The sequence below is a fragment of the Bombina bombina genome, chromosome 6 (genome assembly GCF_027579735.1).
Source record: "Bombina bombina isolate aBomBom1 chromosome 6, aBomBom1.pri, whole genome shotgun sequence".
NCBI lineage: Eukaryota > Metazoa > Chordata > Amphibia > Anura > Bombinatoridae > Bombina > Bombina bombina.
This window is the reverse complement of record NC_069504.1, coordinates 958,282,793-958,308,709: the sequence shown is the minus strand read 5'-3', so window position 1 is coordinate 958,308,709 and position 25,917 is coordinate 958,282,793. Positions and strand designations below refer to the sequence as shown.

Genomic DNA, 25,917 nt, shown 5'->3' with positions numbered 1-25,917 from the left:
TAAGACTTAGCTTTAGGGGTTAATACATTTATTAGAGTAGCGGCGAGGTCCGGTCGGCAGATTAGGGGTTAATAAGTGTAGGTAAGGTAGCGGCGACGGTGGGGGGGGCAGATTAGGGGTTAATAGATATTATGTAGGTGTGTCAGAACTTCTGTGTAGGTGTATATACCTTTAAGTATTACCTCCAATCAAACCACCTCACCTGTTTTAAAACCACACCTTTCACTAAGCACATTGCTTAGTATTTTGTTTGTTACCGACATAGGAACATTCTCCTCTAAGCTTCTGATTTCTCTTATTGGAAATCTCACTCAAGAACTTTGCTTTTCAATTGCAACTACTGTCTAAACTTTTGTGTGAGCTAATTCTCTTTTCAGCCCTGCCGTTCATTGGTCCTTACCGCAACAACTCTGGATTACTGACTGGATATATTTCTGTTTCTAACAATAGCAGCAGTTGCCAAATCAAGTGAAGGATTTGCTCCAAGGTACATTTATTACATTTGTGTCTTTTTCGAACTGTTACAATTTCAAAGCTTTCTTACCGCAGTAACTACGAGTCAGCTCCGCTGACGTCAGACTCCATACCACGGTTTAGCTAATCGGAGCATCCGATCTCTCCGCCGAGTCCGCTCCTCTCTGCCACTCAGCTCCGTGTTACACGGAATGGACTTTCCACTAAACAACAAGGTATGCACTCACTCTGTGATAAAGTACGGATTCTCTCCTTAAGTATTATCCTGATTTACTAAGCATATGAACTTTATGATACGGTCTATCTAAACTGCTGCAATACAAATAGTATACATTTATCCTGACTTTCCTGGTCACTCATTAAGTCCATAGAAACTTTTGGGCTCTTTATAAATCACACTGAAACTTAATGTTCATACTTCCTCTTAGTGTGAATTACGATTTTGGGGTAACAAATCATATATTTTGAGACCAGTTTGTTTTTGCACTCTATATTTTTATCACGATACTGAAACATTGTCACCCATACACTCAGAGTTTCAGTACTCGTTACATAATACTAAGCCTGAAAACAAAAGGGTAAGGTTAAGATGGAACAACCCGAACTGCCGCAGGTTGTATATAACCTCTCCCAAAAAGTAGATCAGATGGGACAAGCCATTCATGACTTGCAATTAGAAAATCAGGTGCTTAGGGAACTACTTAAAGAATCTAGAGAGCAACATGCTGCCGCTCCTGAACCTCAAGTATGTGTGCCTGAAATTTTTACTGGTGAAAGAAAATTGTACAGGCAATTTAAAAATGCTTGTCAGTTATTGTACAATCTGAAACCTAGAACATATCCGTCTGATAGAGTAAAAGTTCTCACCACGATTTCTTTCCTAAGATCTGAACCAAGGATATGGGCTGACCAATTGTGTGAAGCTAATGCCCCCATCCTAAATTCGTTAACTGATTTCTTCCAGGCAATGGATGAACTATATAGTGATACTGACGTACAATTATCAGCTGAACAAAAAATGAGAAACTTAAGACAAGGTAAAAAACCAGTGGAAGATTATATTACTGAATTTAAGCTTTATGCTTCAGATTCATCTTGGAGTTTGGTGTCCTTGCGTAACCAGTTCAGATTAGGACTGTCGGAGACGCTTAAAGATGAGCTTGCACGTGTAGAACTGCCCACTTCCTTAGAATCTCTAATGAAGCTTGCCACACAAATAGACAGGAGGTTGAGAGAAAGAAAGGCTGAGCGGGCTCATACCGAATAAGGCCACAAATCTCAAGCCTCAGGATATTCCTCACCATCTACAGTTACTCAAGAACAAGTTACTCCCATGGAGATAGGCATCTTAAGGGGACCATTATCGCCTCCGGAAAGATTACGCAGAAGGACGCAGAATTTATGTATGTACTGCGCAAATCCTTCACATACTGTCACAGACTGTCCTGCTCTAAGAAAAAATAAAAAAGAGTAAGTTCATGTTTATTCATAATTCTTATACAGTAAAAAATAAACAAACTTACTGCAATCTCTCTCTCCTCTTACAGTGGGACCTTAAAAGGATAAAGACGAACGCCATAATCGATTCAGGAGCCTTTGGCAACTTTATTGATAAATCCACTGTTATGTCTAATAAAATACCTGTTATAGCAAAGAAAAACCCTGTCTCTCTCAAAGTCATTGACGTTTCCACAATTACAACCGGACCAATAACACACCACACTATTCCACTGTTGGTCACTACTGAGTCAGGTCATATTGAACATTTAACATTTGACGTTATTCCTTCCCCCCATTTTACTGTAGTACTAGGATTACCTTGGTTGCAACTTCACAACCCAATTATCAACTGGAACAGTTTAGAGATAGATTTCCACTCTGACTACTGTACCAATACTTGCTTCCCTCAACAGTTTCTACTACAGACTACTTCAGCTAAAATTTCTCTTCCAGATCAATACTCTGATTTCGCAGACGTATTTAGTAAAACCGAAGCCGAATCCTTACCTCCTCACCGGGTGTACGATTGTCCTATCGAATTAATACCTGGTAGCACACTACCTGTAGGACACCTATATCCCCTCAATCAACCAGAACTTATACACCTAAAACAGTACCTACAAGATAACCTCCGCAAGGGTTTTATTCGACCATCAACCTCACCGACAGCCGCTGGCATGTTTTTCGTGACAAATAAGGATGCTACATTAAGACCAATAATTGATTACCGTGAGTTAAATAAATGCACAGTAAAGAATCGCTATCCCCTTCCTCTTATACCTGAATTAATTGAAAGGTTGAGTAATGCTGTAATTTTCACCAAACTAGATCTTGTGGTGCGTATAATTTAATTCGTATAAGAGAAGGGGATGAGTGGCTCACAGCCTTTAGGACCCGCTACGGGTTGTTTGAGTATCTTGTAATGCCATTCGGCTTATGCAATGCCCCAGCGACGTTCCAGCATTTTATAAACGATATCTTCAGAGATCTCCTGGACGTCTGCATGGTGGTATACCTCGATGACATCTTGATTTACTCAAACAGCTTGGAAGATCATATCAAACACGTGAGATGGGTCCTATCCAGGTTAAGGGTTCATAAACTATACGCAAAACCAGAGAAATGTTCATTTCATAATACAACTGTTTCCTTTTTGGGCTATAAGATATCCTCGTCTGGTATACAAATGCAACCCGAGAAGGTTGACGCTGTTAACAGTTGGCCAATACCTACCAATAAAAAAGAACTACAAAGGTTCTTAGGATTTTCCAATTATTATAGAAAATTTATAAGGAATTTCTCCCATATCGTAAAACCACTCACCCATTTAACAGGTTCCAACACACCTTTTGTTTGGACTCCTAATTTAACTCACATTTTCAACTATTTGAAGAAATGTTTCACAACTGCACCTATACTATCATTTCCTGACGCCAACCTACCATATATCTTGGAGGTGGATTCATCTGATCATGCTATTCGAGCAGTATTATCTCAACAGGATTCCACATCAAAAACCTCTCATCCGATTTCGTTTTTTTCTAAAAGTATGACATCCGCTGAAAGGAATTATGCAATAGGTGACAAAGAACTTTTGGCAATCCGACGTTCACTAGAATTCTGGAGACATCTTCTAGAAGGGGCAACACACCCAATAACAATTTACACGGATCACAAGAATCTCCAGTTCCTTCAAAGTAACAAAACCTTGTCAGCCAGACAGGTCCGATGGAGCCTATACTTTTCGAGGTTTGACTTCCAAATCATATATCGTCCAGCCTGCAGAAATACCAAAGCAGATGCACTCTCAAGACAACATAACCCACCTATGGTCCCAAACAACCCAACTTCAATCATTCCTCCTGAAAAATTTATCGGACTGACCACCGACTTCCTAACAGAAATAAGGAAAGCAACCAAAGACTCATCTGAGGTTCTAAATAAGACTCTACTCAATAACAATGGAATATTTTACTACAAACAAAGAATGTTCATACCTCCTAAATTCAGACAAAACTTACTTGAAGACCATCATGATTCTCCCATGGCAGGACATCCCGGAGTCAAACAAACTCATGATCTTCTTTCCAGAACATACTGGTGGCCAAAGATGTTTCAGACTGTAAAGGAGTATGTTAAGACTTGTGCTACGTGCCAGACTTACAAAACAGAAAAGAAGCCTCCTTACGGACTATTAATGCTATTACCAGTATCAGATAGACCTTGGCAACAGATAAGCTTAGACTTCATAGTTGAACTTCCGCTATCAAAAAACCAAAACACAATTCTAGTCGTCGTTGATACATTCACAAAAATGGCTCACTTTCTACCATTTCACATAATACCAACCTCATCTGAAACAGCTACTCTCTTCCTCCAGCATGTAGTAAACAAATGTGTATTGTTGCACTATGAAATATGTGATGGTTATTATTCTTATTTTGGCAAACATATTTAAATACTCTAAAATTATTTTGTATTAATTTCAAACTCTATATGGTTCAATTTTCATTTTGTTAACAACTAGTAAGGTTGATACAATTAATTCCTATTGTGTTTTCAATGGTATTGTGATTAGTGAACATTGTATCGAAAAGCACTGTTCTGTTCTGACATTATTATTTTGAGTTAAGTTAAACATTTATTTGTCTAGAAACTGTGTATGCTTGACATGATCTCGATATTGTGTCAGTCTAGTATCAGTGTCTTTTATAACATATAGCAAACTAGAATTTTTGATAAATTAGAATATTAATATGTTAGTGCTGAGCAAGGTTCTTTACAGATTATTTTCTGGGAAAATAAGATTTATGTGATTTAACTTCTAGCAACATTACAGTACCGACAGATTAAATAATATTTTATATAATTTAGGATTAATGTATCTTTATGATTTCTTATCCTGTAATATTTGGTTTAGATCTGTTGCGTTTTACTAGTATCAACTTTAGTCGATATCTATTTATTTATCTTGTAACTTTGAGCTCATATGCTATGATTCTACTATGTATTTAAAGTGCATCAGAAGTATAATAGCCCTTTAAATGTAACCAGAAGCTAAACATGTGACTAAAATGTACTACCAATAGAAATGAAGGCTTTCGTTTAAATTATACGTTTTTTTTTTAAGTAAGGTCATGTCTATGATTAAGGCACCTATGCCAAAACATGTTAGACTCTCCTAGCTGACTTTTTTAATTTGGTAAAATAAAAGCTTAGTTTTTAATTAGCATTGAGGATTCTTGCGGTTTTTTTCTTGATCATGTTTGCAACTTATCCTCACACACCTGGCGTTTTCCTCATTTGCTGAATTGGGCTGGAATCATTTGGAAGCAGGTGCATAGCGGTCAGGTGAGCAGGCAAACACTGAGGGAGTTGACATCTGGTCTGAACAAACAGTACACCGCAGTGGATACGTTTCACTGAATTTGCTACAACAGCGAGGAAAAATACAGCACTAAGGACTACCGTACTGGCAATCAAAGGGAGAAGCCTGAAGGTGGAGTTGCATAGTTCCAGAGGAACTGATGGGGAGCATAGCTTGCTCCGCACATTGATCGAGGCACATACATAGTGCACCCCGAAGCTGGAAGGTATTTCTTCTATGACAGCAATGTGATATTGGCTATACAAGGCATCATAAGACTGTTTGTATTCAGAATCCCTACTCCCGCCTGCCACTGATACATTTTTTGATTCATTATATATATATATATATATATATATATATATATACAGTAGATTTGCACTCTCACCTTCCAATGCCACTACCAGGGTTTCAGGATATTATAATAAATGCAATAGTCATAGAATCCGCACTCACTGGATTTTCACAAATCCCAAGCTTTATTTGGTTTGGTGACATTTTGTGGAGTATCACTCCCCTTTCTCTGAGCAAAATATTTAGGCAGATACTGTAAACTGAAAATGCTTTCAAAAAAAGAAATATTAATAGTTTTGTTTTTATCAATTAACAAATTACAAAGTTAGTGCGTTAAAGTGAAAGTCAACCAGAGCGTTTTTGTAACGCTAGGATTGACTGTTGAAACAAATAAAGGGCACTTTCATTCATGAAGTATAAGATACTTCATGCAGAAAGTGCCTTTATTCTTTTCAACCGTTCGCCATTCTTAGCTGCTACAGCAGCCCACATCAAAAAAATATTTTGATAAGAGGTGAGGTTATCTTATACTTCATGAATGAAAGTGCCCTTTATTTGTTTCAACAGTCAATCCTAGCGTTTCAAAAACGCTATGGTTGACTTTCACTTTAACAGAAGAAAAATCCACATCAAATCAGTATTTTGCTGTGACCACCCTTTGTCTTCAAAACAGCATTAATACTTCTAGGTACACTTGCACACAGTTTATTTTAAGGAATTCAGTAGGTAGGTTGTTCAAAACAGCTTGGATAACTAGCCACAGTTGTTCTGTGGATTTAGCAGCTTCATTTGTTTCTGTATCTTCATGAAATCACATACAGACTTGATGATTTTAAGTTCTTCTTTACGCTGAAGATAGTTCTTAATGACGTTGGCTGTATGTTTGGGGTTGTTGTCATGCTGCAAAATAAATAAAATGCCTCCCTGATGGTATTGCATGATGGATAAGTATCTGCCTGTACTTCTCAACATTGAGGAGACCATTTATTTTCACCAAATCTCCAACACCATGTGTCTCTGTTGTCTGCAGACACTCATTTTTGTACCACTCTCCAGGCATTCAGTAAGCAAATTGCCTTATACTACAGTCAAATGTTGACTCATCAGTCCAAAGCACCTGCTGTCATTTTTCTGCACCCCAGTTCCTGTGTTTTGATGCCTAGTTCAATCAAGCCTTGTTTCCACATCACAAATATGGCTTTTTGGCCACAAGTCTTCCATGAAGACCACTTCTGACCAGACTTCTTCGGACAGTACATGGGTGTACTAGGATCCCACTGGTTTCTGCCAATTCTGAGCTAAGTTAATTGCACTGCTGGACATTTTCCATTTGTGAAGGGAAGTAAGCATGATATGTCATTCATCTGCTGCACTCAGATTCCAAGGCCAACTCAACATCGGCTGTTTCTTTGTGCTTTTTCAGAAGAGCTTGGAATGCACATCAGGAAACCCCTGTCTGCCTTGAAATTTCTACATGGGAGAGACCTTGCTGATGCAGTATGTCTTGCTGCTGTGCTCAGTCTTGCCATGGTGTGTGAGTTTTGTCAATAAACTGTCTTCAGCACCCTCACCTTGTTAGTGGAGTTTGGTTGTTTCTCACTAACAAGAAATGCTTGTTTGGTGCACAGCTGGTTAACAGCATAGACGCTTCTTGGATGATATTGATTAGCAGTGATAGAGAAACAAGCAGAAAAACAAAAAGTCTTTATTTTCTACAAATTAACACTAAGCCCCTGAAGATCTTCCTACCTTGTCTTCACCATCCAGGTATCACCGATCCGTCCTGGCATCCGGTGCTGAAGAGGTCCAGAAGAGGGTCCAAAGTCTTCCTCCTATCCGGCAAGAAGAGGACATCCGGACCGGCAAACATCTTCTCCAAGCGGCATCTTCGATCTTCTTCCATCCGGTGCGGAGCGGGTCCATCTTGAAGCAGCCGACGCGGATCCATCCTCTTCTTCCGTTGTCTCCCGACGAATGACGGTTCCTTTAAGGGACGTCATCCAATCGGAATTAAGGTAGGAATATTCTGATTGGCTGATGGAATCAGCCAATCAGAATCAAGTTCAATCCTATTGGCTGATCCAATCAGCCAATCAGATTGAGCTCGCATTCTATTGGCTGTTCCGATCAGCCAATAGAATGCGAGCTCAATCTGATTGGCTGATTGGATCAGCCAATTGGATTGAACTTGATTCTGATTGGCTGATTCCATCAGCCAATCAGAATATTCCTACCTTAATTCCGATTGGCTGATAGAATCCTATCAGCCAATCGGAATTCGAGGGACGCCATCTTGGATGACGTCATTTAAAGGAACCGTCATTCGTCGTTCAGTCGTCGGCCAGGATGGATGTTCCGCGGTGGAGGTCTTCAGGATGCTGCCGCTTCGCTCCGGATGGATGCCGCTTGGATGAAGACTTCAATCGGATGGAAGAACTCTTCTGCCCCGCTTGGATGAAGACTTCAGCTGGATCATGGACCTCTTCAGCCCCCCGCTTGGGCTTGGATCAGGACATCGGAGGAGCTCTTCTGGACCGATCGGTGAACCTGGTATGGTGAAGACAAGGTAGGAAGATCTTCAGGGGCTTAGTGTTAGGTTTATTTAAGGGGGGTTTGGGTTAGATTAGGGGTATGTGGGTGGTGGGTTGTAATGTTGGGGGGGGTATTGTATGTTTTTTTTTACAGGCAAAAGAGCTGATTTTCTTGGGGCATGCCCCGCAAAGGGCCCTGTTCAGGGCTGGTAAGGTAAAAGAGCTTTTAAATGTATTAATTTAGAATAGGGTAGGGCATTTTTTTATTTTGGGGGTCTTTGTTATTTTATTAGGGGGCTTAGAGTAGGTGTAATTAGTTTAAAATTGTTGTAATATTTTTCTTATGTTTGTAAATATTTTTTTATTTTTTGTAACTTAGTTCTTTTTTATTTTTTGTACTTTAGCTAGTTTATGTAATTGTAGTTATTTGTAGGAATTGTATTTAATTTATTTATTGATAGTGTAGTGTTAGGTTAATTGTAGGTAATTGTAGGTATTTTATTTAATTAATTTATTGATAGGGTAGTGTTAGGTTTAATTATAACTTAGGTTAGGATTTATTTTACAGGTAATTTTGTTATTATTTTAACTAGGTAACTATTAAATAGTTCTTAACTATTTAATAGCTATTGTACCTGGTTAAAATAATTACCAAGTTGCCTGTAAAATAAATATTAATCCTAAAATAGCTATAATATAATTATAATTTATATTGTAGTTATATTAGGATTTTTTTTTACAGGTAAGTATTTAACTTTAAATAGGAATAAGTTATTTAATAAGAGTTAATTTATTTCGTTAGATTTAAATTATATTTAAGTTAGGGGGGTGTTAGTGTTAGGGTTAGACTTAGCTTTAGGGGTTAATACATTTATTAGAATAGTGGTGAGCTCCGGTCGTCAGATTAAGGGTTAATAATTGAAGTTAGGTGTCGGCGATGTTAGGGAGGGCAGATTAGGGGTTAATACTATTTATGATAGGGTTAGTGAGGCGGATTAGGGGTTAATAACTTTATTATAGTAGCGCTCAGGTCCGCTCGGCAGATTAGGGGTTAATAAGTGTAGGCAGGTGTCGGCGACGTTGTGGGGGGCAGATTAGGGGTTAATAAATATAATATAGGGGTCGGCGGTGTTAGGGGCAGCAGATTAGGGGTACATAAGGATAACGTAGGTGGCGGCGCTTTGCGGTCGGAAGATTAGGGGTTAATTATTGTAGGTAGCTGGCGGCGACGTTGTGGGGGGCAGGTTAGGGGTTAATAAATATAATATAGGGGTCGGCGGTGTTAGGGGCAGCAGATTAGGGGTACATAGGGATAACGTAGGTAGCGGCGGTTTACGGAGCGGAAGATTAGGGGTTAATAATATAATGCAGGGGTCAGCGATAGCGGGGGTGGCAGATTAGGGGTTAATAAGTGTAAGGTTAGGGGTGTTTAGACTCGGGGTACATGTTAGAGTGTTAGGTGCAGACGTAGGAAGTGTTTCCCCATAGAAAACAATGGGGCTGCGTTAGGAGCTGAATGCTGCTTTTTTGCAGGTGTTAGGTTTTTTTTCAGCTCAAACAGCCCCATTGTTTCCTATGGGGGAATCGTGCACGAGCACGTTTTTGAGGCTGGCCGCGTCCGTAAGCAACTCTGGTATCGAGAGTTGCATTTGCGGTAAAAATGCTCTACGCTCCTTTTTTGGAGCCTAACGCAGCCTTTTTTTGAACTCTCGATACCAGAGTTATTTTTATGGTGCGGCCAGAAAAAAGCCCGCGGAGCGTTAACAGCCCTTCTACCGCCAAACTCCAAATCTAGGCCTTTGTCTTCAAAACCCTTTGTCTTCAAAAGCATTAATACTTCTAGGTACACTTGCACACAGTTTTTTTAAGGAATTCAGTAGGTATGTTGTTTAAAACAGCTTGGATAACAGTTCTTTTGTGGATTTAGGCAGCTTCATTTGTTTCTGTCTCTTCATGAAATCACATACAGACTTGATGATTTTAAGTTCTTCTTTATGCTGAAGATAGTTCTTAATGACTTTGGCTGTATGTTTGGGGTTGTTTTCATGCTGCAAAATTAATTTGGGGCCAATAAAATGCCTCCCTGATGGTATTGCGTGATGGATAAGTATCTGCTTGTACTTCTCAACATTGAGGAGACCATTTATTTTCACCAAATCTCCAACACCATGTGTCTCTGTTGTCTGCAGACACTCATTTTTGTACCACTCTCCAGACATTCAGTAAGCAAATTGCCTTATACTACAGTCAAATTTTGACTCATCAGTCCAAAGCACCTGCTGTCATTTTTCTGCACCCCCGTTCCTGTGTTTTGATGCCTAGTTGAATCAAGCCTTGTTTCCACATCACAAATATGGCTTTTTGGCCACAAGTCTTCCATGAAGACCACTTCTGACCAGACTTCTTCGGACAGTACATGGGTGTACTAGGATCCCACTGGTTTCTGCCAATTCTGAACTAAGTTAATTGCACTGCTGGACATTTTCCATTTGTGAAGGGAAGTAAGCATGATATGTCATTCATCTGCTGCACTCAGATTCCAAGGCCAACTCAACATCGGCTGTTTCTTTGTGCTTTTTCAGAAGAGCTTAGAATGCACATCAGGAAACCCCTGTCTGCCTTGAAATTTCTACATGGGAGAGACCTTGTTGATGCAGTATATCTTGCTGTTGTGCTCAGTCTTGCCATGGTGTATGAGTTTTGTCAATAAACTGTCTTCAGCACCCTCACCTTGTTAGTGAAGTTTGGTTGTTTCTCACTAACAAGAAATGCTTGTTTGGTGCACAGCTGGTTAGCAGCATAGACGCTTCTTGGATGATATTGATTAGTAGTGATAGAGAAACAAGCAGAAAAACAAAAAGTCTATATTTTCTACACATTAACATCCTCTTTCCAAAAAAAGAAAAGAGATGTAAACTTTTTAAAATGGGTGTGTGTTACTCAATCAGACAATCTCAATTCAGGACCAAAATGGGGAGGGAAACTACAAGACCCATGGTGCAATAGGGTGTAGATTCAGTGGCGAAATAAGGTGCAAATACTACAGTCAAAAGAAATATGAGTTTGAGCCTAATTTGTATTTTTTTACTGTATTTTAAAATGTCATCTTTTAGATGTAACAGAAAATATGAATTTCATGTTCATTTAAGCTAAAGTGATCCTATATATGAGTCAATACATTAAAAAAAAAATATTTAGGCACATGATGGGTTACATCGGAATTATTTTGACATATTATAACTACTTGTTGGTTCGTTACCAGTCTGGTGTGCATTCTTTAAAGGTACAACCAGGTAATATAATGTATTAATTAATCTACTAAATTGTTTACTGTCTAAATTTGGTTATACTTATTGTACAAAATAAATGTTATACAAAGTGCAGGTGTTCTTTGTACTTTGTATGAATATCAATGGAAAACAATGACATAAAATAACTTTCAATGCAAAATAAGGATTTTTTTTTTTTTTTTTAATAAAGTTTTTTTATTGAGGTGTTCGGAACATACATCAAATGATCAGACTTTAACATTCTAGAGACAAATTGCTCACAGTACAAACTAAGAAATTACAATTCTATTAACATCACAATTGTCGACAAAGATATGATATTGATATACAAAAAAAAAGAAGGATATAGCGATCCATAAAGTACTGTGCAGAAAAGTATTTTACTTTAGATATAAGGAGAAGTAGTGAAGAATGATGTTAAGTCTGTATGGTAAGGACCTCATTTTCTGTATTATAAATTGAGTTATGGTAACTACTGCTCAGGTGTTCTACAAAAAGAGGAGAAAAGTGACAATGGCACTATTTAAATAGGCAATCCCCACTTAGTTTTTAATACTATGGTCACACTTGATTTAGAGAATATACAAATGTGCTGTAATCCACTGTTGATTATTATGTGGGTTGGTGCTCTGCATAAATTAATTTGACACTGGAAATAGTGGATAAGAATTACCCACAAAAAAAGTATGCAAATAGCACTCTTATGCCCAGACTTCAGAAGTTAGCGGTATTCCTAAATTAAAACATAACCTTTATTTCAATAACGTAAAATTGTGAACACTCCAACACAACATCCATACATTTAAAATATCTAAACTCTGAGGTCATAGATTAATAATTAAAGAAGGTGAAATCAGTTAATAATACCTGGCCTTGTAGACAGTTAAGTTTCCACGCCAGTGATATACAGTTCATGACAATATGTGATTTTCTCAATATATCACATTAGAACATTTGACTGTCAGAATTTCTCTAATCTGAAATTTCATATAAAACAGTATATCTCACTAGCAACTGAGTGGAATTTGAAATTAATGTTTGAATATCAAGTAGTTGTTCTACAACTATACTCTCTATAGCTTCTCACAAAAGTGTATTAACACACATATTAATATTAGAAGGTGTTATTAACTGTCTACAAGGCCAGGTATTATTAACTGATTTCACCTTCTTTAATTATTAATCTATGACCTCAGAGTTTAGATATTTTAAATGTATGGATGTTGTGTTGGAGTGTTCACAATTTTAAGTTATTGAAATAAAGGTTATGTTTTAACTTAGGAATACCGCTAACTTCTGAAGTCTGGGCATAAGAGTGCTATTTGCATACTTTTTTGTGGGTAATTCTTATCCACTATTTCCACTGCTCAGGTGTTGTATGGTCTAAATGGAAAACAACTTATGTAAGTTAAAAGTAGCTTGAAGCGTTAATTTAAGACTAATTAATTATATAATTGCAAAAAATCATTCAAGTGTATATATGGTGAGCATGGTTAATTAGATGATAAATGGGATAAGGGGATGCAGCGGGCAAGAGCCGCTCGAAATAGAGTGGGGGGTGGGATTGGATGGGGAGCTGAGCCATTTAGGAAGTCAAGATGGTATAGCGGGAGGGAAGAGTGGAGGTCATGCTGTCTGAGTATAGGGATGAGTTCCTGTGGGATTAATTTTCTGTTGGTTTAACAACAAAAAAGAAGGGGCAGGGTCTAGTCTAAGAATCTTAGCTCATAGAAAAATGCCTATCTGTTGTGTGTGATGGACAAAAGAAAGCTCAAAATATAGTACCCGCAGCCTGGGAACAGCAGGAAATGATAAGTGATGCTCCGTATGATGTGCAGTAACTGATCTATTTCACTGTAAATAGAGCCTAGTGTTAGGTCAGATATAATGGATAAGTAGTGAGACCCCGGGGTCCCGGCCGCAGAACCCAGAGCACTCCACTATAAATATTAAATATAATGAACTAAACAAATTTGCTGCCCAAGCTGAAGACCTTCTGACTATAAATATAGTTATAGGCTGCTATCTTAATAAATTATTTCTCTTACAGCTTCAGAAAAGAACCCCAGTCCTTATAGAAATAGAGAGAGTAACTATCCAACACGGTGGGCCCTATTGAGACTAGTAGATTTGGTGCTTTGTACATAGTATATGTTAGGGCTTTGCACTATGTAAATCTCTTGTGTCCAATTGTCCCAGTAAACATAGAAATCTGTGAAGGAGCAAGAGCATTCTGCTAAGAGTTAGGTGGGTATGTTTTGAAAAGGGGTCAGTGTTAGGTGCCTAACCACTATACCTATATGGCACATGTACATACAATGACAAACATAATGGATGAACATGAAATATCTGTCTGGATGAGCATAGTGAGTAATCTCTCCTAAGTAACAACAGGTGTAGGGCATGCAGAAAGTGCATTAAGTAAACCTAGACTAAAAACTGTACCCATGAGAGAGGCATACAAGTGGCTCCTAAAGTGTGTGGGACATCATACATGAGTAGTATGGACCTATGTTGAGTACTGTGCTGGCTAATAAGTTAGAGATATATTCTAAATGATAATAATAGCCCTGAGGAAATATATGGGTCTGTTACCTCATTTGAATTACCAGAATATCCTATACGAGATACAGTCAAAAGTGTGAGTTTATATAGGATCGAAATTATTATTAAAAGGAGGTCTCTTGATATAAGGATAGGCGTATATGACCTGGTCCGGGCTGCAAGTATTGTGATATGGCCACCCAGATGTAGAGACCTGCCTTTATGAAATATAATATAGGGTCTAGGGAAGGCTGAGTGGGGTGCATAAGGGAGAAGGCAGAGTAATGAGTTACTGAAGTGACTAAAATAAAGTGAACCACATACATAACAATAGTAACTTGTATCCCAGGCTAAGGAGAACAACTATCTTAGGTATACATTTGAAATTATCTAGGGTAACTCAAGTATGGGTAGCTTACAATAGATTAACATAAAAGCCATAATAATAACATTAAGCATGCTATGCAAATATGATCTAAACCATTTAGTACATACTAAGATTACCCATAAAACAAACACACATAGAAAAAGTATAATAAAACTTGTAAAAGAAAGAAACTAGATTACCAAGATCAGGTTATGTGAATGACTAGCAGTTCACCCCTTAGGTAAAAACAATGCTAGGAGATATAACATTTTCCCCCAATATCATAAATTAAAGAGAAAAATAAGCACGGTAAGGGGGTTAACATGCATCACTAAACAACATTAAAAATTAGAGCATAAACAGGAAACTTGTTGTAGAATAAGCACAGTCCCATGTATTTTAGTGATTATTAATGTAAACCGGCAAGTTATAGTTAGAAACCCTTATACAACAATATTGTGAAATGGCTAAAAACGCATGGGCATGGTATGAATTAGGGTATCATTGCTAAGCATTTGCAGCTAAGTTATAGGGTTTAAATAAATACTGTGGTAAAGAAGGTATAAAGTAGTAATACAAGCACAATAAGTACTAGGTTCACGGTTAAGGATTCAGCCTAGCTAACTGTGTCCCACTAGACAGAGTTAAGTATGGATACCTGACTAGGATTACTTGTTTAATTTCAGACCCATAGTTAAGTGTCTCCTATAGCGCACAACTTCTAAATTATATAGCTATATAGACATAAAGAGGAGGATCTCTTGATAAACAGCTGAATATCTGTGGCCTGGCCAGGGCCACTAATATTATGTAATATCTACCCAAATGTATAAACATACAGATATGACCTAGTATAACAACAGCGCTATTCTTTCTTTAATGTGTCTCTATAACGTAACAGCTTATGCTAATGTTTAGAAGGGACTAAGTGGGATGTACATGGGAACAGATAGGATAAGGGATTGCTGGAGTGAATGAGAGAAAATAGACTACACACTCAGTATCCTTAACTGATACCCTGATCTAATTAATTCAGGACATTAGTGCACATATTGCTAGGTATCCAGGGTTAAACAGTAATAAACATCATACCAAGATCTAAATCTAAACTCCAAACAGAATAAACAAATTGCGGCTGTCTAATATATCAACCTACCTAATATGTATAATTAACGTCCATGATGAAGGAGGGGATAGCGGCTGAGTCTTTTAGCCTACTCCGATTACTGGTAACCCCAAACGTGTAGACAATAGAAGGCTTAGGCCTCTTAGGGTTAAAAGAGGAGTTGAGGTGTTGCAGGGCGAACCCAGAGAATTTACTGTGACGGAGGGTCTATGCATTAGGCAACTCAGCTGGCTTGTGGGCCTCCTTAGAATCTTCAGGTTACCATCTCCAAAGGGAAGAGATATGCCTGTGTCGCTAGAGATTTTAGTTGTAGGCTTATCTTCCTTAACTCCCGCTCCGACCGGAGCAGGAGCCGGGTGTACTGCGGCCAAGTCGAGAGCAACCTCAGGATATGCCTTTGGACTAGGAGCAGGACTGACCTGAGACTCCGTCCTAATAGGCCACTCGAACAATGTGGATAAGTCTCCATGTGTCTCACCCGTCTTCTTGTCTTGGGGATGTAGATTCTGCGGGATGGCCTCTTCCGGCGAGTTAGCCGCAATAGCTTGCAGTTTGTTTAGTTCACCCTTAGCAGCGTCCATCCGGCCCTCCCGAGCAAGAGCTAGGTCCAGTAGAAGAGTATTAAACTGAGTATCCATCCGTAGTTCTAGTGCAGCTAGTGCGCTTTTAATTTGGGAGTCCATCTTTGCGTCTGGTTGCGGTATCCAATCTGTCCGCACAAAATGAGCTTTAAATGAGAGTCCGGGATCTAGGCTCTAATAGATTAAAATGTTTGGGGGTTCAGATGACAGTGGTGGAGGTAACTGGCCCTTCTACCTCAGTTAGATCACTGTGTCCGAGACATCATTTGGGATTGGAATTTAAGTATGGGGGTAGTCTTGTATCGACCTAGGTGTCTTTTATTTATAGGGTAAAAGTTTATTATATCTCCACTAGCCTCTCCTGGATATCTAGGTGGTAGGAATCATATGATATGCTCAGCATCAAGTAAATCAAGCTCCAACCGAACAGGGTCCGTGGCCATGATGTTAATATGAGCTGTAGATAACCTTGTGGCCTTACCGAAAGACGTTGGTCAGGACTGCAGATCAATTTCGGCTTCAAACCTCTAGAAAGTGATGATGAGGATAATATATATGGTTGAAGTGTAGATAAACTTTCTAAATAGTATGAAAATCCATATATAAGCCACTAAAATCAGACTTATAGCTAGGAGCTCTTGATGTGTGCTTCCGGCTGCTTCGGTAGTTGGCTCCGCCCCCCCCAAATAAGGATTTTAAACAACATCCAGTAAATGTTTCTTTAACAGGCCTCGTTTAACCCCTTAGATGCAGGTGATGATTCATTGTTGTCATGTGTATCAATTCTTCAGTGCAGATGATGACCATGTGTTATCATCCTGGGAATACCCACACTGTATTTGGGGAAAGAGCTTGTTGCCTCTTGATGAAAGGTATGGTGACGTCATCACGGGCACACGTAGTGAAATCGTGGGGGGAGGAGGGAACTCATAGAAAAGTGAGCCTGGGGTTTGGGGGAAGGTCTTTGAAAGCCTATATTAAAGGGACATGAAACCTAATTTTTTTTCTTTCATGATTTAGAAGGAGCATGCAATTTTAAACAACTTTCTAATTTACTTCTATTATCTAACTTGCTTCGTTCTCTCAATGTACTTTGCTGAAAAGCATATCTACATAGGCTCAGTAGATGCTGATTGGTTGCTGCACATAGATGCCTAATGTGATTGGCTCACCCATGTGCATTGCAATTTCTTCAACAAAGGATATCTAAAGACTGAAGCACATTAGATAATAGAAGTAAATTAGAATGCTGTTTATAATTGTATTCTCTACTTCAATCATGAAATAATTTTTTGGGGTTTAGTGTCACTTTAAAGTTTCTTTTTAGAAGCCTTTCTTGGGCATTTTCACTGCAGAGCTCTCTAGTGTTCCTGCACTTCCTGAACTTCCTGAACTAAAGGATAGTGCTTTCACATATAAGGGTCCCAGACATGAGCACAACTGAAAACATAATCAGGAGTTTGTACGTTTAAAACACAATATAAGGGGGGGGGGGGTTAGGGTTTAATCTCTAAATTGGGTCTTTTTAGGACTCATTGGTCAAATGTAAACATATATTTCCCCCTAGGCTTTAAAACATAAAATTAAAATGTTGTGAGTAAATCAATAGAAACAAGATAGGTTCACCTCTAAAAATCCAGGCTTTAGAAATAACTTTTACTAGAAGCATACAACATACACACATCTATATAAAGACTGCAGTAGGTATTGCCAGGGCTGCTGTAAATGTCTGTATACAGTAAACAGTTACAAATGTATAAAATCTGAGTTTAGCGTTCTAAATTATTTTCTCGGCCTTATAGTATTATTTTACTCAAAAAAATGGTATGGTGTTCAGATGAGGTCTACTAACAATACTCAGTGTCTATGTCTCCAGGAACAAAAAGGGGAGCCATAATGTTGGGGTGCAAGTCCCTGTTTTCCCCATAGACTTTCCCTAGCCAGCTCTTCTCACCTACGTGTATACATTGTATGAAACCTTGAGCCTACATGTTTTTATACATTTCTGCAGGATTGTTATAAAGCATACACGCACATTTCAATTGTAACTACAATTGTCCTATATATACAGTATATAAATGTAAATTGTGCGAGTGCGTATAATAAAGAGAAAAACTTGAGACAGGAGAGACTTGAAACCGGGGCTTGACAATAAAATCTAGATAAATCTAATTTTGAAAACAGAAAAACATGTTTTATGCCAACACCAAAACGAGCCTTTACTGTGTGCAACTTTAAACCCTATTGTTCTCTACGAACAAAATTTACTGCGACATCTGCCGGTGAAACAAGAAATATACGTCTAAGAAGAGTTACCATTCCACATAGCAACTAATGATGCCGTCGGGCTGGTACTGTTGCAGTACTGCGCTATGTTACTTTCAGTTACAGCCGACTGATGACGAAGTTCCGGTGCGTCTCCGGAATTGGTTTTGAGCCTGGTGGTATAGAGAGTTTGCAGCTTACTATAGTCGTGTCGTTTGCTGTCACTGAAATGTCAAAAACTGTCGCTTATTTTTACGACCCGGATGTGGGGAACTTTCATTATGGTAAGATATTGTCTGGAAGGTATAAGTTTGTGAAAACTAGAGATTCCTCCATTGTTATTAGGCTAATGCAAATAAGGACGAGCAAGGAGAAGTTACATTTCTGGACACTTGTTTCAATGGGAAATAAATGGCCACTTGTGATTTCTACCCCTTTTTCCTTTTCTGCTGTAACATAAACAGTCTTATGTTGATAATACTGATATTCAGTACTTTGTTTAATTGTACCTTTGCACTGCTAAATTGTTATTTTAATATATTCACTCACCCTGACTCTGTGTATGGTCTCTTACAACCCATGGCATGTTAGGGACATCAGCTCCCCATGACACACAGACACTGAGTAAGAGCTCGCCTCCAAGGCTACCTATTGCTTTTTGATAGCCAATGTTAGACTTTACTTTTTTTATGGCTGACTTCATACTTCAAAGAAAATATAATTTTGTACTTTATCTCATTCTTATAATTTTTTTTTTTTTTAAATCAATTCGAGAAATAATACACCATCATAGGACAATTTCAGCTAAATGGTTACTGCAATTATGTGACAGTGTAAAGAAATGTAAAACTGAGAGAGTGGACCTGAGTTGCTGTAAAACATGTAAATAACAATGAATGGATTTTAATCTATCTCTAAGAAAAAGCTAATCTGAATAAATACAGTATTCTTAGTAATAATTGGTTTGTAGTATTATGTTCATAATCTAGAAACTGGCAGACTTGGTTTGTCCAGATGTATATTGGGTACTACTTAATTGAAGAGTGCATGTTTAAATAAGTTTTAGTGACCTTAATATATCCTCCTTTTGGCAGTGATTATAATTCAGTATTTAAATACAGAGGAATACAATGTTTTGCACATGGGTGGCTTTAATGGACAGATTGTTTAAATTACCATGTTTGTCAATTTGCTCACTAAGGTTATATGCTAAACCAAAAAAACACATATGCTGTGCTTTAGCTTGTTTTCACTTGACAAGCTGCAATATCTTTGACAGTGTGGTGTATTGATGTACCTGTTTAATTAAGCAGAACTAGACAGACACATACAGTATATTGGACATCCTTCAGTTTTTTTTATCACCTATAACTGCTGCTCAAACATCAAAACTGTTATTATAAGAACATAGTTTTGAAAAAATCTTTATTTGCTCAGACCCATACAGTTACCATAAATAAAAAGAGAGAAGCGCTCAACCTGGGAAAGAACAATAGCATAATAGCTTGTTCTATGGTTAGTTACCACCCTAGAAGCAGCCTCTTTTTACTCAATGTGTGCCTTTCACAGAGAAGAACTTTCCTGTAGCATATCAGTCTGATCCTGACTTCACAGTACAGTCCAGCACCGAAATACCAGGCAATCCCTCTCTGAACGAGAGAAACGGCAAAACCCCAGACGTACGTTTCGGCCTATTGTGGGCCACATCAGTGAGGTGCAGCCATATCCCTCTAGGCACACTGAGCAACGGGTCCACGTCTGGATTCCCGCATCACACTTAGGGAGACTTCCCTAAGTGTCATAATTTGCATAAATAAAAAGAGAGTTACCAGTATGGATAAGTTAGATTTGGAGAGTTAGATACAATTAATTGAACTAGCCTGGTGTAAAAGAAGGGAACTTTAATCTGTTAAATTATATAGCTAGTTCTGATAAATCAGGGGACCTATGTTTTAAGTTTAGAGTTTTAAAGGGATAGTCAACATATAATTGTTGTTTAAAAAGATATATAATCCCTTTTATCTTGGCCCCCCTGGTAATACTTACCAGTGAGAACCCCCTCTCCCGAGGGGCATAGACAGAGCTATCCACTCCCCTCATTTACCACATAAAGCTTCTAGAAAGACACCACCCCTTCCTTCTCCTAGTTCTGTCCAGCCTGCTAGGTGGACAGGGCTAGGAATCCCTCTCCGTTTCTTACCTTCTGGGCTTTAAGTTTTCAATTTTTTCTTTGGCTTCCTGTTGCCGATTGTGAGCTGGTAATCCTTCCAGCTGTCAGCACCAGTTGTCACTGGATTGGCAATTTTGGCGGTAGGAATTCCGTTTCCTACGGTTTCCTTGTGGGGGCCGCCATGTTACAGTAGCATCATCAGTAGGGGATGTCAAGGGGACTACGTCTGAACGGTGCACGCACACAAATCCATTTTTAGACTTTGGTGTGGTTTTCGAGTGTAGTACTTTACTCCTACTCTCTCGGAGGAAAATACTTTTCTACGAAATCTCTTTGTGGCGTTTGGTATCTGTATACTGGTAAGCGCTATGCACTCGTTTTTTGGCACCCAAATGCTTTTATATTAATAATTCTCGGGCTTAACATATTTTATTACAAATTAAAAAATTGCATTTTAAGCTTCTTGCGCTTAAAGTGAAGGTAAAGTTACCCGGTATTGCAGCTAACCAACCATTTCTCAATAGTACTTTAATGTATTCGCAAAGTTTTTTTTTTTTTACTACTGGTATTTTTATCCATAAAAATATATTTCACATTCCCTCACCGTTTGGCCGCCGACTCCTCCCAAGCCCTACTTCCCTGTTCTGCAAGCTGTGACCTCTTGAGCAGTCCCACCCGCTCTCAACAGCGCGTTCATGATTCGGAATTAAACTGTGCATGCGCTACTCTCCGATGCTGCCTACCACTTATTTAGGGATTCCTACCTGAAACTATAACGCATGTTCAAAAGGGGTGCGCGCGCAGTGTGGAATCCACAGAAAAATTTATTGCGCATGCACTCTTGAATAAGTGGGCGGATGACGTCTAGTGACGGTCACCTAACGGCCTACATTTCAATAGGACAATAAAAAAACGTAATCAATAGGTAAAAAAAAATATATATATATATATATATATATATATATATATATATATATATATATATATATATATATATTTTCGGGTTGACTAAAAATGTTTAATAAATTGCATTAAAACAGTTTATAACTTGGTTTATACATAGAGCTGAAAAAAATGATGAGTGAAACCTATATTTATTTGACTCCATAAACGGAATACTGGATAGAGACTAAGGTTACTTTACCTTCACTTTAACATATTTTATTAAGATATGTGTTCAGCATTTTCATAGAGGATATAAATGATCCAGGTCAGCTTCAACCTCCAACTTACAGCCTGGGAGGAATTAGGGCTAACTACAAGGTGTGATATTTTTTATGTCTTGTAAATTCATATTGTTTATTCATTATGGCTGGTTATACTTTTTTTTATGGTAATACAGCCCAGCCTATGCCCACCTGTTCCCTTTGTGCTAACCCTTGCTGGCAAGACAATAAACTTTGTAAAGTGTATATTGGGCAGATTTATAGTGGAAGCTTCTTTTTCTGAATCACCTGAGGGTTCTATGGATAATATTAAAAATCCTGACTGTGCCTGTGATAGTGAAGATTTAGAAACCGACTTTCCTATCATGTTTGAATATGCAAATATTTCTAAATAAATTGATTGTGTCCTGTATTGTTGACTGGTCCTTTAATGGGATTTAGAGTTCCCTGGGCATTGAAGATGAATTGTCTCAAATATCACCTGATTGGTTTAGTTCAAATTTTTCATCAGACCAGTATTCCCATGTCTCTGACGCTTTAAAGCATTATATGTTCATATATTTTTTGTAAGATCTGTAAAGCAGTTTGCGATATATGAAAACATATATAAAAATGTTTTCACATTTTTATGATGCTAGATCTTTTACAGATGTAATAGATAAAAGAATGGAGCATAATCTGAGAGGAATTTATCTCCATCAGGGAGTCTTATTTTTTTGTAGGCAAAGCTAGTCTACAAGCTGTATACTTTTCATTATGTGATAATATAAAGTTTTAAGCACAATTACAAACATGTAAAATGTATTTCATCTCCTTTTTGGTGAAAACATTTACTTTTTTCTGAGCTTTTGTTTAAAGTCAGATAGTATTTATTCTTGCCTTTTTTGGTTTCTCTGTTTTTATGCTGCATGTTTTTTTCCATGGTCTAATTTTTTACCTATGCTCCTTTTTAATAACCTACCTTTAATTATCTAGGGAGCATTTAGGAGACACACCCTGATTGATTTTCTCCTGCTTGTACTTGAGTTAAAAAAAAAAAAAGAATTGATTTTTGAGTATTTGAGTCTAAAATTTACATTTTTGGGTTAGAATATATAATTTGCATTTATCTCTTTTTTTTCTTTTGAGTTTTTATAGTCGGACTTTGTTTTATACAAAAAGTATAAAGGAAGTCAGTTATATTCTACCCAGGCTGGGCTTTACATGTTCAGCCTCTTGATGTATTTTCTGTCTGTTTTTACCTTGGCTATGCTTTAACTGTGTAGCCTGTTATGTTTTTCCTGATTATTTTTTTTCTAAAGCTAACAATCTTTTTACCTTCTCTTGCAGATTTTCAGAAAACAAAACACTTTTCTCTGTCAAACTATGTACTAGTTATTTTAACATTTTTCCTGAATTTATGGTTTCCACAAGTCTGGTAAGAAGGGCCTTAAGGCTCCAATATTTTTTATCTCATTATGTTTCAGAAATTAACTTAATCCTAGCTGTTTTGAAAAACATAAATGGTTGTGCTTGACATAAATATGGTTTAAGTGATTGTTACACCACTAAAAAAAAAAGAATGTTTATTGCACAAAACTTGTGTTTATTTAAAGTATTTTGATTATTTATTTCGAAAAATAAATAAATAACACTACTTTTCTTTATAGGCAAGAAGAATCAGAATTTAGATTCTTTTCACATAATACTTTGTTTAGTACATTTTGGAGCTAACAGCCTGGTCTGTGATCTGATACAGAGTACACAATTTTTTCTGTGATTCTATTGTAATTTTTCGTACAGGGCATTCTTTTCCAGTCTTGTTTTTTTATCCTATTAATTTACTTTTTTTTGCCTCTGCTTGTAAGCAACTTTCCATCTTGGAGACATTTTTAATCTTGATTTTTGCTCTGGTATATTTCCACTCCCTAAGAATCTTTGAAATTACTGTGAAATTTCAGTTCATTAGAAGTCTTTAGTAACTGAGGGTTATAGTTTCAAGTATTTATCTGTTATTTCTAGAAACAGTTGATTTTTTCTTTCACTGCATTCTCCCTTTTCAGTTATTTATATATATTTTTTAATCTGTCAGAGGTCTGTCCTGTTAGAACCAAATTGAACCAAATTGGTTCATTTTGCAATGGAGTAACAAGAACTCCGTTAGTCCTGAAGGAGAATTTTATTATGTATTTTTACGGGCTTAATGCAAGTTTCTAATAGCCATTCATATTTCAGGTTTTATGTGCCTCTGCACAAACTTCCTTATCAGGGAGAAGGTATTTCCAACAGATTGTTAAGTCTACAATTTTAGTTTTTGTAGGATTATGGACAAATGGAATCTTCCATATATAAATCTATGGCTTCTAGTTTATTTTGTCAATTTCACAATATATCTATTTTTTCCAGATGTTCAAGTCCTAGGATTGGATACTCCTGTTTTGGAAGTTCACTCTGATCTATGGGTTTTCATTATTTTTCTGATTCCTTATCTACAAGATACTTTTTAGGGGAAGAAATTATTTGTAATTCTTCCCTTTTTTCATGCAGGCTTTCCTCTGGGGCACTGGTTTTCGGGTCTGTTTTCTGGCTTCCCTAAGTGGGCCTCATTTTTTGGGGCAAAGGTGTAATATCAGCTGATTGCCTATTTCTATTCTGTTGGGAAGGCCTGGAGGCAAATTTGGGGACCGGCGCCTAGTGCTAAGGTCAACGAGCTCACATAGTTATTTTCATATTTTGAGTTTTAGATTTAAGGCTTGGTTGATGAAAGTGTCGGTTACTGCAGTTTCATTTGTTGCCTTAATGTTTTGTTTACACATTCTTGATCTATTTTTTTCTTTTGGATAGTCCAATATTATATTTGTATAGCAGATATTCTGCTTTCTGTTGGCATTCTGCTAATAAGGTTATATCTTAGTTTATTCCAAAATTTTTGCCTTTTTTGTCAGACACTTGTGCTCCAACACCTGAGGCTTTAGATCTTTTAGTTTTGTTAACTTTTCAAGTCTTAGTCCATTCCCAATTTACTTGGAGTTTTACACATTCATCCTGGGTTTTTACTTTTGGATCCTTCTTAGTTTTATCTATATCTGGTCTCTCATTGAAACTATTTTTTCCAGAGACTATTTCAACACCAGGTATGCTTCGGATTTTAGTTACTTTATGTGATATTGTTATACCTTATTTTATCATGATGGAATAGTCTTGAGATCTGTTACCTATATTGTCTCTGACTTTTATTTAAGTCAAGACATTCTTTTTTCCTTCCTGCAGTCTTGGTAAGTAGCGGTATCAAATTAACTCATTTTTAACCTCTTGGTTGTGATCTTTTTTAAGTTCTCTGCTAGAGGACTCAATTCCTTTTTGTAGCTGTTTTTTCTTTTTGAAACAAGGTCCTCATTTTGAGTAGACATTCTAGGTCTACCATCTTTACTTGGTTTGTTCGTTATTTTTGTGTTCAAACAAGTAATAGAATGAGCAAGTTGCAGAGGGCTCATCATATTCTCGTTAGGTCTGGCTCTTTCTGGATCTACCATCTTTAATTTGGTTGTACAGATGTTTTATATGGTTTCAGAAAAAAGGGAACTTTATTTTTATTTTCAACTTGTTGTTTGCCTATCAGCTTCTGCTAAATTTGGTTGTAAGATTTTGTCTTCAGTTTCATTTGTATGGATTTATATTATTATTAGTATCAATGTTTTTATTTATTTACCACCCTTTCTTTAATTATTGCTCTGTATTACCAGGGGGACCAATATAATTGGAAATTAACAACAAAATATAAGCAATTTCTATATCTTGTCCAATACCCTGGGTAATACTTACCAGGCCCCCTCCCTTTTGCCTTGTTCACCCATTTTGGCTGGACCTCACTAGGAGGAGGAAGGGGTGGTGTCTCTCTAGAAGCTTTATGTGGTAAGTGAGGGGAGTGGATAGCTCTGTCCACGCCCTTCGGGAGAGGGGTCTCACTGGTACGTATTACCCAGGTTATACTTGGGTTATTACTTGGTTATTCTACCACCAAGTAAGACACTTCCTGACTACTCATAAGTCAAACAAAGATATGTTAAGACAACTTACAGTATTCAAAACTCTTTGCACATCGTTGCTACATCCAAAAAAAGTTATTTCATTAATGTACCGATACCTTCTCAAATCACACTACCCTACATTCCCGAATTACACTCTTAAATGGGAAAAGGAAATTAATTTACCAATCTCCACTAAACAGTGGTCCTCATGGTTCAAGGCCACTGCCAAATCTGC

The 25,917-nt window shown here is 37.5% G+C and overlaps 1 protein-coding gene across 1 annotated transcript in view; it reads left to right on the top strand.

Annotated features, from left to right (window-relative positions):
• The first annotated feature begins 18,485 nt into the window (after positions 1–18,485).
• HDAC3 (histone deacetylase 3) overlaps positions 18,486–25,917 on the top strand; it is a 74,449-nt gene continuing 67,017 nt past the window's right edge. Inside the window, exon 1 of the mRNA XM_053718608.1 lies at positions 18,486–18,623. Within this exon, the coding sequence (XP_053574583.1) occupies positions 18,569–18,623 (55 nt within the window). The 5' untranslated portion in view covers positions 18,486–18,568. The remainder of the gene's footprint in view (positions 18,624–25,917) is intronic.